The sequence below is a fragment of the Macaca thibetana genome, chromosome 1 (assembly GCF_024542745.1).
Source record: "Macaca thibetana thibetana isolate TM-01 chromosome 1, ASM2454274v1, whole genome shotgun sequence".
Taxonomy (NCBI): domain Eukaryota; kingdom Metazoa; phylum Chordata; class Mammalia; order Primates; family Cercopithecidae; genus Macaca; species Macaca thibetana.
The window spans coordinates 61685831-61702083 of NC_065578.1; the positions used below are offsets into that span (position 1 = coordinate 61685831).

The 16253-nt window shown below is 36.4% G+C and overlaps 1 protein-coding gene across 1 annotated transcript in view; it reads right to left on the minus strand.

The window, feature by feature from the left end:
* The window catches only part of DOCK7 (dedicator of cytokinesis 7), a 227107-nt gene that overhangs the window by 21318 nt on the left and 189536 nt on the right, over window positions 1-16253 (minus strand). Inside the window, 4 exon segments of the mRNA XM_050752462.1 lie at window positions 52-141; window positions 2014-2139; window positions 11429-11443; window positions 12880-13011. Coding sequence (XP_050608419.1) covers window positions 52-141; window positions 2014-2139; window positions 11429-11443; window positions 12880-13011 — 363 coding nt within the window.

A 16253-nucleotide genomic window follows, 5' to 3' on the forward strand; every position in this document is an offset into this window, starting at 1 on the left:
AGAGGATCTCAAAGAGATGCCTACATGTCATCATAGTCGAATCAACTATACCTTGTTAGGATCTAATTTACACTTGTCTACAGGATTAGAGTCTTTGATTACTTCAACCACATCCTCTCCAAATCTTTCTCCATAAAATCCCTACAATAAAGAAAAAGAAACATTTTATATGAAGTTAAAGAGATTGGGAAATAGAGAAGGCCTGAGGGTGACTCCTGAGCAAAATTAGGAGAATGAGTGCATTCTGTACAATCATATCAATAATTAAAACATAATGATTTAGGCTTATAAAAATTATACTAGCTTATAAATTAGCATGGTCTCGGTCCATATTTATTTGACATTATTCCCATCCACAAACTTTAAATAACACAAAATATCAGAAAACAACAATTTTCTCCAATAAAAACACAGGATTCCACAAGAAGTCCTCAAGAGAAACAAAAGGGAACAGAAAGCAAAGACAAAAGAAACTCATTATTGTTGATGTATAAAAATCTTAGTTTTACTGAGTTTGTTGTGGCTTGCTTTTTACAGATCATGGGTCAATGAATAAACATCCATTTTTAGGAACTATTTTTTTAATCCCAGAATTTTCAAATAAAAGCATTGACCTGTTGAAGTTCATATAGGTTTACATTTTGAAAAGGCAACCTTAGGTCAAGAATATAGTGACTATTCCACATGACACTGAGTAGCAGCGTGGGCAAAGGATGAAGCTATTCAAAAGGAAAAATCGAATTTGAATCTTCAAAGGAGAAACCCCCACTGCTCTCCCAAAGGTGATTTTTATAATTGAGTAAGTTTGATAAATACAGTCTCAATTAATATTTCCCAAGACTTACACCTAACCTCTTGAAAAATAAAAAGTAACAGTTTGAGCCAATTTATGTCAGTTTGGCCAGAGAAGTCACCAATAGGAATATAACATCAAGAAATTAACATCAGTGAGAATAAAAACAAGCCTAGAGTACTACTTCTCCAACTGCTTTGTAAATAGAAATCTCCTGGGATCTTGTTAAAATGCAGACTTTGATTCAGAAGGGCTGGGGTGGGGTCTGAGGTTCTGCAGTTCAAACAATCTCCCAGGTGATCCCAATGTTTCTGGTCCATCCACTATACTTTGAGTAACAAAAACAGAGAAAGGTTGGAAAGAACAACTATAACAGAAAAAAACTGGTTAGCCCAGTAAATATGAAACTCAATCATTTATGGTGAAAATTAAGAAGTTATAAAGGTTAAAGTAAGTTTTTTTTTTTTTTTTTTTTTTTTTTTTTTTTTTTTTTTTTTGAGACGGAGTCTCGCTCTGTCGCCCAGGCTGGAGTGCAGTGGCCGGATCTCAGCTCACTGCAAGCTCCGCCTCCCGGGTTCACGCCATTCTCCGGCCTCAGCCTCCCGAGTAGCTGGGACTACAGGCGCCCGCCGCCTCGCCCGGCTAATTTTTTGTATTTCCTAGTAGAGACGGGGTTTCACCGTGTTATCCAGGATGGTCTCGATCTCCTGACCTCGTGATCCACCCGTCTCGGCCTCCCAAAGTGCTGGGATTACAGGCTTGAGCCACCGCGCCCGGCCAGGAAGTGTTTTTAAGGTGTGATTTCAGGCTTTTACATTCTAAAGATATCTCACCAGGAACCAGTTAAGCCAAAGAGATAATATGCTTGGGTCAGAAATTTCTTGGGGTTCTGGTTCTAGTTGAATTATTACCTACTCTTTTTCAACAAAATATGGGATTATACTATATATTTCTCCATAAGTCGCAGTAATTCTGAAGGATACAGGGGTTTCCAAAATATGTGTGAAAATGGTCTCAAAAAATAAACAGTATTACTATTTTATAGCTCATAAAAGATTTGAAAGAGTATTATTGTAACTATTAAAAATCCTTATTCTCTAACAGAGTAGTTTATTTGGCAAGATCTGGCTTATTAAATGATTAGATCTGGATCTGAAAGTCTAATCATCAGAGAGAATACAAACTAAAGATGACATTTTATGAACCACCACAGCATTCACCTCCAATCTGTGAGATATCTCTGCAAGTTTGGTTATTGCAGGCTCCTTGTAAACAAATTCTTGTTCATCCAAATCCCCGAACTTGGTTCCATAAAAACCAACACGAAAATAGGTGCCAAACATCCGCTTACCATCCTAGGTTTAGGAAAATGAAGAAACTTTAATATGAAATCTTCCTGTTTTTCACATTATGTTTAGATTGTTACAGCATAAAATTTCCAAAACATTGCAAAAAGTTTTAATTCAAAATTAGAATATTTTAAATGAAGGTTTAAACAAAATAAAGTCTTTCTTTTTTCATTATTTCTAACAAATAACTATGTAAATAGGGCTACTAACAAGTGACTAAATCGCATATAATATTTTCAGAGTTTGTATGAAGTGCCTCCATCACATTGGTCTACGTTTTTAAAATCTATATAATTGAGATAAATTAACTCATTTTTCTTATTGCAAGAAAAGATGCTTGATATAACATAAACTGTCTTAATTGTGCTGATACTAGAGCATACTAGATCAAATTAATTAAACAACACTTACATATTTTTAAATTAGCATTAGCCTTTATATAACCTCTTTACAAATATTAAATGAGATTGTGTAAGTTAGGAGTCAAAGATAGCACCTGGCATAGAGCAGACAATGTAAATGTCAAGACCCTCCAGAAGCACTAAAGCAAAAATTCTACAATTAGCAGCCCTGTGCCAATACACTATTATTATTATTATTATTATTTAGATGGAGTCTCACTCTTTTGTCCAGGCTGGAGTGCAGTGGCACAATCTTGGCTCACTGTAACCTCTATCTCCCAAGTTCAAGTGATTCTCCTGCCTCAGTCTCCCGAGTAGCTGGGATTACAGGCGTAAGCCACCATGCCTGGCTAATTTTTGTATTTTTAGTGGAGACAGGGTTTCACCATTTTGGCTAGGCTGGTCTCAAACTCCTGGCCTCAGGTGATCCACCCACCTCAGCCTCCCAAAGTGCTGAGATCATAGGTGTGAGCCACTGCACCCAGCCCAGTAAAAAATTTTTATGTAGAAGAGTTACTAAAAATGGAACAGAAAGGGAAAAAATATATGAGTGAAAGATAATAAGTAAAAAATTTTTGAGATGAGTTGGCTATTCTAAAGCACCCAAACCACCCATTGGCATGCATTAACTACACATTCATGTCAGGTACAAAGTACATTAAGGTCACTTTAATTCTCACACAGCATATCAGAAGACAAATTCTTTCAATAAAAATAAATATTTGGACACTTTCTATGCAATTTTTACAATGTTTTTTTAAAAAGTGTCACCTCAGCCTCCTGAGTAGCTGGGATTACAGGTGTGTGCCACTTTTCTCAGCTAATTTTTACCATTTAGATACAAAATTACTTTAGGATTCTCTGGTGGTGCCTATATGCACATTACAAGTAAGTAAATACCTCTGAATTCTCTTTAAGCCTAATCTGCCTTATATTTATTTTCCCTATACTGAAAAAGCAAAAGGGCATATAAAATAAGCTAGAAATGCCACACATAATTAAGCAAATTGGGAAGCTCTAATCCTTAATTTACCAGTTTTATAATACCAAAAAAAAGGTATAGGGATGAAAAACATCCCTACATTTTTGGTCAAAAACATGTAAAATTTTAAAGAAAAATGTCTTTGGAGCTAAAGAAAGTTGAGGTTTCTAATTTAAAAACATTTTTTTTAGTTACTTTATTTCAAAATTTAACACACATAAAAATTAACTGATTTCTACAGAAACTTAATCCATCTAGATAGATTAAATGATTCAATTAAAATTCTGATTAAAACCATAAGTCACAGTACATTTTGACTTAAGTAATAAAGGCACTGCATGAAAAATAAAAAAAAGAAAATTACTTAAAAATTTGATTTTTCAAAACATGTCATATACATATATACATATACATTCCTATTTTTTATTTTTTATTTATTTTTATTTTTTAGTTTTTTTGAGACAGGGTCTAACTCCATTACCCAGACTGGAATACAGTGGTGCGACCACAGCTCACTGCAGCTTCTGTCTCCTGGGCTCAAGCGATCCTTCCACCTCAGTCTCCTGAGTAGCTGGGACTACAGAAGCATACCACCACACCCAGCTAATTTTTTGTACTTTTTGTAGAGATGGGGTTTTGCCACACTGCCCAGGCTGGTCTTGAACTCCTGGGCTCAAGTGATCTATCTGCCTCAGCCTCCCAGAGTGCTGAAATTACAGGTGTGACCCACCACGCTGGGTCCATTCCTACTTTTTAAACCCACAAATATTAATATGCTGCTATTCTGGCTGTCCTCCTCTCAGAGGTTTCCAGTTTAAAACAATATTCCAATTCTTCAATATTGTGGCCCTTTAAATATTTGAAGATAACAATTAGGACTTGTTCCTTTTAGCTAAACTTTCCAGTTTTCAATCTTCATATGACAGTAATTTCTACTCTGTTGGCATTTTATTAGTTTTTCAATGCCATCCTTTAAAGTGTGATATCCCAGATATAAACATAATACTGTTGATGTGATCTGACCAATGAAGGTGTGTTGGTGGGCTCAATGTCTCCTTGAATCTGAACACTGAATTTTACTAAGGTAGCTTAAAACTAACCTACTTCTTTATTATACTATCTCACAATGACATTCAGTTCAAGAAAAAAAATTAATGGGTGTTTACTATGTTAGCCACCGTTCATCTTCAGTAATAGGAAAGTAAAAATAAGTTAGATTTGCTTCCCAAGAGAGTAAAAAATGTATTCAAACAATTACAAAACAAAGGGATATATGCTATACTAAAAAGAAGTATAAGGGAAGATTAATCTTGTTGCAGCTAAGTCACAACAGAGGTAACACATAGGGTTCTACTCAAAATAAATGGCCAAGTAGACAGGAAAGGGAAGGAAGGAACACTGTGATAGAGGGTGGGGGGAAGGCAGATACAAATATGAGGGAAAGCATTCATCCATTCAAATACTTATTGAGTGCCCACTATGTGTCAGCAAACTGTTCTAGGTATTTATGATAAATCTGTGAACAAAAGCGACAAAGAAGGTGGTCAGGGTAGGTTTCATCTGAGCAAAGACTGAAGGAGATGGGAGACATTCATGTGAATCCCTGACGGATGTGCATCCCAGGCAGAGGAAAGAGCCAGTGCAAAGAGTCGAAGGCTAAAGCCTACCGAGTGTGTTTGAGGAACAGGAAGGTAGGCAGTGTGGCTGGAGCAGAGTAAGCAAGCAGGTAGAATAGGATGAGATAAGGTTAGAGAAGTAACTACAGGGAGTTACTGGATATTTAAAAATAAATGTTTGTGTGCAGAATGGAGTGGGGGAGAGAGCGGCAGGGGATGAGGCTAGGGAGAAAGAAAGGCTGAGAATTTGACTATTTTCAACTTAGACTCCTCTAGTGTCAAACTACTATGGAAGTATGCTTCATGGAAGCACAGTCATATTGCTTCGCCTGCAGGAAAAACATCACTTCATCTTTGTTTCCTCTTCAGAGCTTTGGACCACAGAATGATACCTGTTTTTCTTTTGAATTAAAAAAAATAAAAATAAAAAACTTTCCTATAAATTAGCCTGTTTTTCTAGCATTACCTTTCTTTACTGTTATGAATCCTTTCTGAACTTTCTATCACTCCTCACAATACAGCTTATTCTTCCTTAGCAATACTACTTACTGCTTCCACAATCCTCTGGGTGATAAAACTATGTCCGGGACAAAGAAATCCATCTACCATGTTTCTAAATGGTTCAAACCTCTTATAAGACAAATATATCATAAATCTGTTTTACTTTTGTTGTCTTTATTTAGCAAGAAACATTCCATTGGACTAGTTGTGTATTTCCACAGTGACATCATTTCTCTAACTTCTTTTATCCTCTCCCAGTTGTTTTCCACTATGCTTCCTTTAAGTTAACTGATTTCCATATAGGCATACCAGTATTTCACACAATGGTGATCTCTCTTTCCTTCTACTAGGTTTATTCCTCTTAAAGAGCATTTACCAGTTCACTTCTAGTTGCAGATCTCAACTTGGAAATACAAAACCTCTTAGATTTTATTAACTAAATATTGTTAAGATTTCTAATAGTAATGATGATAAAATCATATTAACAACAAAAATAACTTCCAACATTTTTTGAGTACTTACTATGTGCTAGACACTGGTTAACCACTTTATATGTATTATATCAATTCTTATCACAACTTTATGTGATAGATTCCATTATTTTCACCCTCATTTTATAGATGAGGAAAAGTGTCTTGCCCAAGGTCACACTGTTAGTAAGTGGTGGAGCGGGAAGTTATACTCTAATATATTTGACATTCGACTCCAAACTCTTTTTTTTTTTTTTTTTTGAGATGAAGTCTCACTCTTATTGCCCAGCCTGGAGTGCAATGGTGCAATGTTAGCTCACCCGAACCTCTGCCTCCCGGGTTCAAGCAATTCTCCTGCCTCAACCTCCCAAGTAGCTGGGATTACCACCATGCCCGGCTAGTTTTGTATTTTTAGTACAGACGGCGTTTCTCCATGTTGGTCAGGCTGGTATCAAACTCCCGACCTTAGGTGATTCGCCCACCTCAGCCTCCCAAAGTGCTGGGATTATAGGCATGAGCCTCAAGCTCTTAATTAAGCTTTATGTTCCCCATATTCTATATATACTGGTATTAACACCAGGACATTAGTATAACCCCTGAACTATCGTCCACTTCTCTGGTGTTTTCTTGAGAATTCTTACAAATTTCCTTAATAAATTCTTTTGAGGATTACCTCCTTCCCTATGTTCTGTTTTCCTCTATGTTCCATCCTCTACTGCAATTATTTTTGCATGCTTGCATATCCTTTATACTTCAGCATAAAAATCAGGTTGGTGGCTTACTGACAAAACACATTCTTCCAAGATATATTGTACTCCATTTCTTATCAGAAGGACCTATCTGACCATTTTATGTCCCAGTACATAAAAAAGAAACCACATCTAATATCATCTACATAGTAAATATTTGCTGTCAATATTTTTCTTTCTTTTTAAAAGACAGAGTCTTACTCTGTCACCCAGGCTAGAGTGCAGTGGTGTGATCATAGCTCACTGTAACCTCGAACTCTTGGGCTTAAGTGATCTTCCGGCTTCAGTCTCCCAAGTAGCTAGGACCACAGGGGCATGCCTAGCTTATTTATTTATTTATTTATTTATTTATTTATTTATTTATTTATTTATTTATTTAGGTAGAGATGAGATCCTGCAGTGTTGCCTGGACTGGTTTCAAACTTCAGGCCTCAAGCAATCCTCCCGCCTTGGCCTCCCAAATGTTGGGATTACAGGTGTGAGCCACCATGCTGGGCTTTCGTATCTTTTTTTTTTCTTCTCAAAAGTAGCATAAGGGGCAGAAAAAAATCAGTGGTATGGCATATATTATCAGGTGCTCAGTTATGGGTCTATATGGGTCATCAGGGAGTCACTAACTACCAGAAAGTATCTCCTCTTAGAGACATTAAGATTCTTCCCATTTACTATGTTTTCCTTAACTTTCTTCATATCTAACTTTACCTTCCTGAGGTAAAGGCTCATGGATGTTTTACACCTACAATGTTCTGATTTCTTTTTTTTTTTTTTTTTTGAGACAGGGTCTCGCTCTGTTGCCCAGGATGGAGCATAGCAGCGTGGTCTCCGCTCACTGCAAAGTCCACCTCCCTGGCTCAAACAATCTTCCCACCGCAGTCTTCCAAGTAGCTGAGACCACAGGTACATGCCCCGGCAATTTTTGTTGTTTCTTTTTTGGTAGAGACATGGGTTTTGCCACGTTGACCATGCTGGTATTGAACTCCTGGACTGAAGCGATCCTCCCACCTTGGCCTCCCAAAGTGCTGGGATTACAGGTGTGGGTCACTGCGCCTGACCTGTTCTTTCTTCTTTAGAGTGTTACATTTACCCACTCAACTACCCAAAAGTACTTGTTTTCACTATATTCTATTCTTGAATTTTTATTTCATTTCCTTCTTTCAGAGTTGATCCCCCTGCTCATTATAATTTGCTGTTTCTAATCCTGTTTTGTCTTTTAATTGCTTGGATGTGTTACTTTATCTCATTTAGCTTTAATGTGGATTGAAGAAAATAAAAATCCAACAGAAGCCACTGAGCCAGAACTATGGCCAGTATTTCTAAACATATAAAAACCAAAATACTGGCTCATATTCATATCCATTCAGTTCAACAATGAGAGTTAAGATATACTTATTTTTCATGTGTCAATCTCAAAAGTTAGGGTAATCTATATTTTCTTAGTGATCTAGTAGAGATCTTCTCTAGCCTTTCTGAAAAATGTAAGATATACTTTACTAAAGTAGTGGTGGTCTTTAAATAAATATGTTGTGATTTTTGAAGGAAAAAAAAAGTATCACATGACTATGTTATCACTGCTTGGGTTTTGATTTTTCTGAAAAATTTAAACTTGTATTAGTGTACTTCTGAATACAAATTGGTCACTATTTGATAACTGAACAAACTTTTCTTTTTTAACCCTAACCCTAAGACAGGGTCTCACTCTGTCGTCCAGGCTAGAGTGCAGTGGCACCATCATAGCTCACTGCAGCCTTGATGCCTGGGCTCAAGCAATCCTCCTGCCTCTGCCTCCCAAGTAGCTGGGAGTACAGATGCACACCACCATACCTGGCCAATTTTTCTAACTTTCTGTAGAGATGGTCTCGCTATGTTGTCCAGGCTGGTACAAACATAATTACAAAAATAAATACATATACATACATAACATAGAAAGTGGTTATAAAAATTTTCATACAGAAATTTAACATTTCTTTTTCTGCTAAAAATAAATAAATATGCATCATAAAAAAGAAGTGTTCAAAACATGCTTTTAGGCTGGGTATGGTGGCTCATTCCTATAATCCTAGCACTTTGGGAGGCTGAGGCAGGTGGATCACTTGGGGCCAGGAGTTTGAGATCAACCTGAGCAACATGGCACAACCCTGTCTCTACAAAAATAGAAAAAATTAGCTGGTGGCATGTGCCTACAGTCCTAGCTACTTGGGAGGCTGAGGTGGGAAGATCACCTGAACCCTGGAGGTCAAGGCTGCAGAGAGCTGTGATTGCACCACTGCACTCCAGTCTGAATTATGGAGTGAGACCCCATCTCATAAACAAACATTTTGAAAGACAACAAACATGCTTTTACTTCCTACTATTTTGAGAAACACAAAAAGACTTTGGGAAAAGTAAAAATAAAAGTGAACACTAAACAGCCATTAAAGAACTGAAACTACCAGAGGAGATAACAGTCACATGATTCCTGAAAGGTTCATGATTTATTATTTTGCGTGGTAAATACTTTACCAAAATACTAAGTTTTAGAGTTATCTTTCTCTCTCTCTCACACACACACACACACACACCCTTAAAAGCTCTGCCAACTCAAATAATTTGTACTAAATCAAGGAGCACAATAAAAACATGAAACATGTGACTAATATATAAGCCCAGATGGGGTTTTCCTATAAGTTGCGGAGCAAGTTATCAATTCAAAGAGCCTTTCTACAATATACAGATTATCCTTACTGGACTTCAATCCAGTGAGAGTTCTATCAGAATACTAGAAAATTAGCTAGGAAACATAGCTTTTAGAAAAAACAAAACTACTGAAGTTTTCATAGAGTCAAAAAGAAAAATATCCACAAGATAGAACTTACCACAATAGACAATAGTAAAAGTGGGGAGTAGGGTCAGCAACCAGGGACAAGAGAGAAGAGAAAACAGAAAGCATTTTAATTACAGAAATTTCAAAACAAATAAGCAGCAAATGGTAGAAAACACATTTTTTAAATGCAGGCATCCATTTAAGTTTTACAAAGGAAAAGCAAAAAACAAACGTGCAACAAATTTAGCAGCTACAAAGCTAAAGGTCCAGTAAAAGGTAGTGACAAGTATATAAACAAGAAAATAAAGTCTGTGAGACTTTTACCATGCAATAAACATGATGACAGAATGATATTAATGTCATAACCAGTGAAAATTATACCTTTCAGGGGTCGATTTAGCATCACGGAAACTAGTAATAAACTGCTCAGAGGTTTCAATATGTTATTTTAGGCCTAATTTTCAACTAATTCTAAGTTAGGAAATTTATAAGGAGTTTCATCATTCATAGATAACCATGGCAAGTCTCTTTATGTATGTCTTAACTGAGCCATAGGAATGAGGATTATATTTTGAGTATTAATACAGTCATATACAGAGAATTAAGGTAGATTTATAAAAGTACTGGCTTCATCTAAAGAAAAACAAGACTTGAGTAGTATTTCAGAAATGGAGGAAAACTCAGTAGTAATATTTATTCCCAGGGTTTTCTATCTGGGGCTTAAAACAAGGATTGCAATGCAAACCCAAAAAGAGAAGCCTAAGCTGTTCGATCAACATAAATCTGACAACAAGTGAAAGGCAAAGCACACAACTTCACAAATATACCTAGCTTTAAATAAACCTGACTTATTACTACTTTGCTTTACCTCATCAAAATAAATTAGGGCATATTTTATAGAATTATTTACTTTGCAAAAACATTTAAAATAATGGTAATTAATTTTTCCTGGCATTTTTTTCAGGTAAGATTGTATTTACATAAAACTTTTTGTGAGTCTTAACTACTACATAAAAGGAAGCATGTGAAGTCTTATCAAACAATGTATCAAATGCTTTCAGAATATGAGGTCAAATTAAATTATAAGTTCTCTTAATTTCTTTATCCCTCTCCCCAGTAAAGTGAATTTCTTTCCCCAGTAGTGCTTATAGTCAAGGTGAAGAGACTCAAGATCAAATTACACAGCACCTCATCAATTCTAAAATGTACTTTTTTTGCCCACATTTTAATGCTTTTATAGTTGGTATTCATCTTTCAACTAATAGGATATCTTGGCTTAACACACAGGGATTTTTTTTTTTTCCTTTCTTAAAGGCATATAAAATACTAGTATGTTTTGTAATTGATGCCATCTGAGATCAGATATAGAGTATTTTCTATTTACACCTCTGAGCAATAACACATAAATCGACCTCTGTAAAATGAGGTGAAACAATATGGTTAAAAAAAGAAATCTGTGTATAAATGTTGATGAGAGAAATGCTTCAAATTGAAGGATAAAAACTAAAGTGATGACAAAGTGGCTCATTTACCAAAGAATCTCATTAGTGTAACATATGGATTTCCATGCACTGCCTACAACCTCTTAATAAGATACTTCTTAAAATAACTTACAATATTTTAACAAAATTTCTTTGGTTAATGAATTCAGTTGATAGCAGATAGCAACAGAATGCCCACAGCTAGCACATGTGGGCAAAGCATTGGCATAAGAAATCTTATAAAATCAATCTATTAGTGTCTTTAACTAACTAAAACATTACCTACCTCCCAGCCAGTACTCTGTATAATAAAAAGTAAAAAAGGGCAAGTCATAAAAAAACTGTTTAAAAAGAACAAAAAAGGCCAAAGGCACCATATACCACAAATTCTTCTCCACAAATAGAAGACAGCAGGATATTTTAAACAGCATATTCATTTACTTAAGACCTGCAATAATTTCATAAATTGCTTGGTCAAAACCCAGTGGCTAAAATTTTGCCTTTTAAAAACTTTAAGTGAAAGTACAAATTTTAGGGAAAGAGACCCAGCTGCTTGTTCCATTTACATGTTTAAGTGATCTCTAACTAATGTGAGCTGCACTTTACTAAGTATCCAGGATAAATTAAAATACAAATTGCAACTCTGCTCAAATGCCAATGACAAAAATGGCTGAAAGTTTCTCAGAAACGACTAGCGCTAAATGTGCCAGACCTAACATTTATAATTTGCAATTTACAGCTCTAGAAACTGGTTTGAGGTTCCTGTGACAGTATATGTACAACTGATTATTAAAAGACCTACCTGTTATGGTCATGAAACCTAATCAATATTTTTCGACTTTAACATTTTAATAGATGACAATAAAATCCTGACTTCACAGGATAGCAGCCCTGTTTTGAGACTGTCAAAGGCTTTTCAGATTAATCAGTTCATTTAGAACAGCTTAATTCATTGCAAAAAAGAAGAGATCAAGCTGATAGGTAACAAAGTAGGACTAATACTGAATACAAAAGTGGATAGTCATACTCCACCTCCTTTGACACTGGCAGCAGTAGGTAATAGTAGGGTAGCAAGGGGAAGGGAACAGAAAAGTGGAGGAGGAGGAGACTCGATAGGATATTTTGCAGTATTTCAATGAAGCCAAGGATTTAGTTTCAAAGAAATCAACTGCTAGTAGTGTACTTCATTTTAAAACTAAGTTTAATTTGATTCTAATTTTAGTGATAATATGTAGATTCCATAATGAACTATAAAGTAATGAAATACTATTAGAATTAAATATACACTAAGACAACCATTTTATTCATTATTTTCACAAAATAATATTTTTGTATTAGAAATATATCAAAGGATGATTGAATGTAAACATCTAGGAAACATAAAGTTCAGTTGCAGTCATTAAAAATATTAGTAGTTTATTAGTTTCACATCATTTAATTTAAAAAGCTGAAATATGATCTACCTTGTGAAACAAAAATCACAATATTTTAAAACTTGCTAATTAATAATTCAAAAATGAAAAAAAAAAAAAAAACTATGCGGATAGTTTATAATGATCACCATTACTTTAGTTACTGAGCTTTGCTTTGGCCACGAACTATCATTTTGACCGTTCATTGGTAGTCTGATTAAAATGGTCATCTCACTGGATCTAGTTTGACATCAGTACAAAACAACATTAATGCTTTCAGACAGTTTTTTCCCTTAATAGTGAAGCTAGAAATTGGAATCATTACCTGATGAACAATTTTGCTGAATGCTTCTTGAAGTTTACCATGAATTGTGGATAGTTTCTTTGCATCCCGATTAGCTTCATGAATAGGAATAAGTACTTTGTAAACCTCATTAACTGCTTCATACATGCCAGCCTATAAGAAAAAATTTTATAAGATGTTGCTTTCTTTTACATCAATAAGAAAGTAATTATATGAATTTGCAATATTTCTATTAAGATAATACCACTGAGGCTGCGCGGAGGCTCACGCCTGTAATCCCAACACTGTGGGAGGCCGAGGCGGGTGGATCACGAGGTCAGCAGATTGAGACCATCCTGGCTAGCACGGTGAAACCCCGTCTCTACTAAAAAATACAAAAAATTGGCCAGGCGTAGTGGCGGACACCTGTAGTCCCAGCTACTAGGGAGGCTGAGGCAGGAGAATGGCATGAACCCAGGAGGCGGAGCTTGCAGTGAGCCGAGGCCGTGCCACTGCACTCCAGCCTGGGCGACAGAGTGAGACGCCATCTGGGGTGGGGGGGTGGGTGGGGGGAAGATAATACCACTGGAGCTTTTCCAATAGGAAACAAAAACAAATACTAGTTTTTAACTGTATTAAGGCTTAATAAAAAGAATTTTCCAATGTATCTTCTCCTCTGGATAAATGGGTATGTATGCAGATATGTGTGTGTGTGTGTGTATTAATATATACACATACACATATGTGCATATTTATATTTCTATAATTTGAATTGGGCATTTTCCTTTTATCTGCCCAATAATTACTTCACTAAGGCTAATGTGTGTATGTATACTTATCTATGCATATAAACTTTTGCAGAAACTAATTCTGAGCAGCGGAAAAAGGAATTTAATATTACACTGGTCACAGATACCCAATTCTCCTATAATCAGATAACCTGTGGCCTCCTGGGACACAAAAATCATTTACTTTACCAAAATATTAAGCTGACGCAGGCAATCTCCTATTGTAAGTCTCCTATGGAAAAAAATCACAAATCTTTAATAAAGCATAGAAAGTTCTGAGCCACCAGATTTCCTTCCACTGTGGGCTAGTTGGCCAGTGGTTGCTATGGTTATAATCACATAATCAGAGTGAGAGACAAGATGTGTTTGTATTGGTCTTCTATCCCTTATCTATTTTTTTTTTTTAATTAATAAGAAACAGGGTCTTGTTCTGTTTTTTAGGTTGGAGTACAGTGGTGTGATCATAGCTCACTACAGCCTTGAACTCCTGACCTCAAGCAATCCTCCCACTCCAGCCTCCTAAGTAGCTAGGACTACAGGTGCTCACCACCATGCCCAGCTAATTTTTTCACTTTTTGTAGAGATGGGGGTAATCCCAGGATTACTATGCAACCTCCCAAAGCACTGGGATGACAGGCGTGAGGCACTGGGCTTGACCCATCCTTTATATTTAATAATGGATTGGTGCTGTAGTAAGAGGAGAGAGAGATGTTTTCCAAAAGCCATTGAGTCCTCATTGCTTCACAGATCAGCAAACATATTTTCCCAAAGAAAAACACATGGTCCTTATATTTCCCAGTACGTTTGTAGGAGTATAATTAAACAATAATGTAGTTGTACTAGTGAAATATGTTTAGTGTAACTAAAATGCTCCAGTAATTATTTTAACTAAAATCAGATTAATTGAAAAAGAATAAAATTTACAATCATATACAACTGCAAAAGAATTTTAATAATATAGGTTACTGTCCCCCAATCTAAATGCACTACTGTGAATTATTAAAATCACACACATACAAACACACAGAGTTATGCTAATTAAAACATTCCACCAATAGCAAAAAACCCTTGCCCCCTGCTAGCTTAGACAAGTGTAGGGATGGAACTGGAATGGTCAACGTCCTTAGAGGCAAACATTTTAAAAGAGGATCGACACCTAATATTTTAACTCTGCAAAAACACTCTTAAGAGTCTCACAATTGCCAATAATGATGAAAACGATGGTAACAGTAAACACACTAGTACTTACTTGGAGCCAGGAGCTGTGATAAGCACTTTAAATACATGAACTTACTTAATCCTAAAAACATTCCTATGAGGTAGGTACTATTATTAGATGTATTTAATAGATAAGTGAGGCACCAAGAGGTTAAATAATTTGTGCCTGAAGTAACACAACTGCTAAATGGCAGAGCCAGGATTTGAACTTTGGCAGTATGCCTTCTAAATCTACCCTTAATCAATACATTGCAGGATAGGGATAAGGCCTGGTGAAGAACAAATCAATTCCCAACAGAAGTAAAAAAGGGGAAAGAGGGCAGCATTGCATATTACCTCAAGCTTCTTTCTTACCCTAACATGAACCTCAGTGTCTCCTAAACCTTGGGTGCTGGGACACTAAACATTCAGCGGAAAAGTCAGAGGAATTAAGTGACCCTATCAACATGGTTTAAGAAGGTGAGCATGAATTCAGCTAACTATCTTTTCTTTCTCCAATAAACATCCCATCTGGGTTTCATCTGACTGCTTTAGTTCTTCACATATGGATGGAAGGGAACAAGATTGGGGTTATAGCGTGGTAGCATAGTCAGGTAAGGGATTCAGGATGCAGTTCATTAAAGAGCAAGGTCCAGGGCTCCGATAACTACCTAATGAGGATTACTATGCAACCAACGGAATGAGTGGTCATAACTTTCTTGGACACCAGGGCAATGCCCATCATACTGGAAAGAAGATTCTCCATTTCATCCAATAGACAAGATCTATTTATAGAGCCCCGTCAGTCTACCAACTAGGAACTTATATCACTCAGAGACTTTCTGTTTTGTTTTACTATGTTTTTTAACTTAAAGGTTTTAGAAAATATTTGGCAGTAAAAGTTTTATGAACCAAAAAATATCTGCTACAAATCACATGCTGGTTCATAAACAAGCAAATGAAAAACACTGGTGGGCTGGGCACAGTGGCTCATGCCTATAATCCTAACACTTTGGGAGGCTGATCAGGGGAACATAACTTGAGGTCAGGAGTTTGAGACTAGCTTGGGCAACAAAGTGAAACCCCATCCCTACAAAAAATAAAACAATTAGCCGCGCGTGATGGTGTGCCCCTGTATTCCCAGCTGCTCAGGAGGCTAAGGTGGGAGGATCCCTTGAGCCCTGGAGTTTGATGCTGCAGTGAGCCAAACCACTGGAACACTGGGGGAAGTGACAGATTATTAAGATGAAAAGGAGTAAGCCAATAATGAATCTAGAAAGAAAATCTGTTCCTAGATAGTTTTTAGGGGACATGGAATAAAAAACAATTTTTTTTTTTTTTTTTGAGACGGAGTCTCACTCTGTAGCCCAGGCTGGAGTGCAGTGGCCGGATCTCAGCTCACTGCAAGCTCCGCCTCCCGGGTTCACGCCA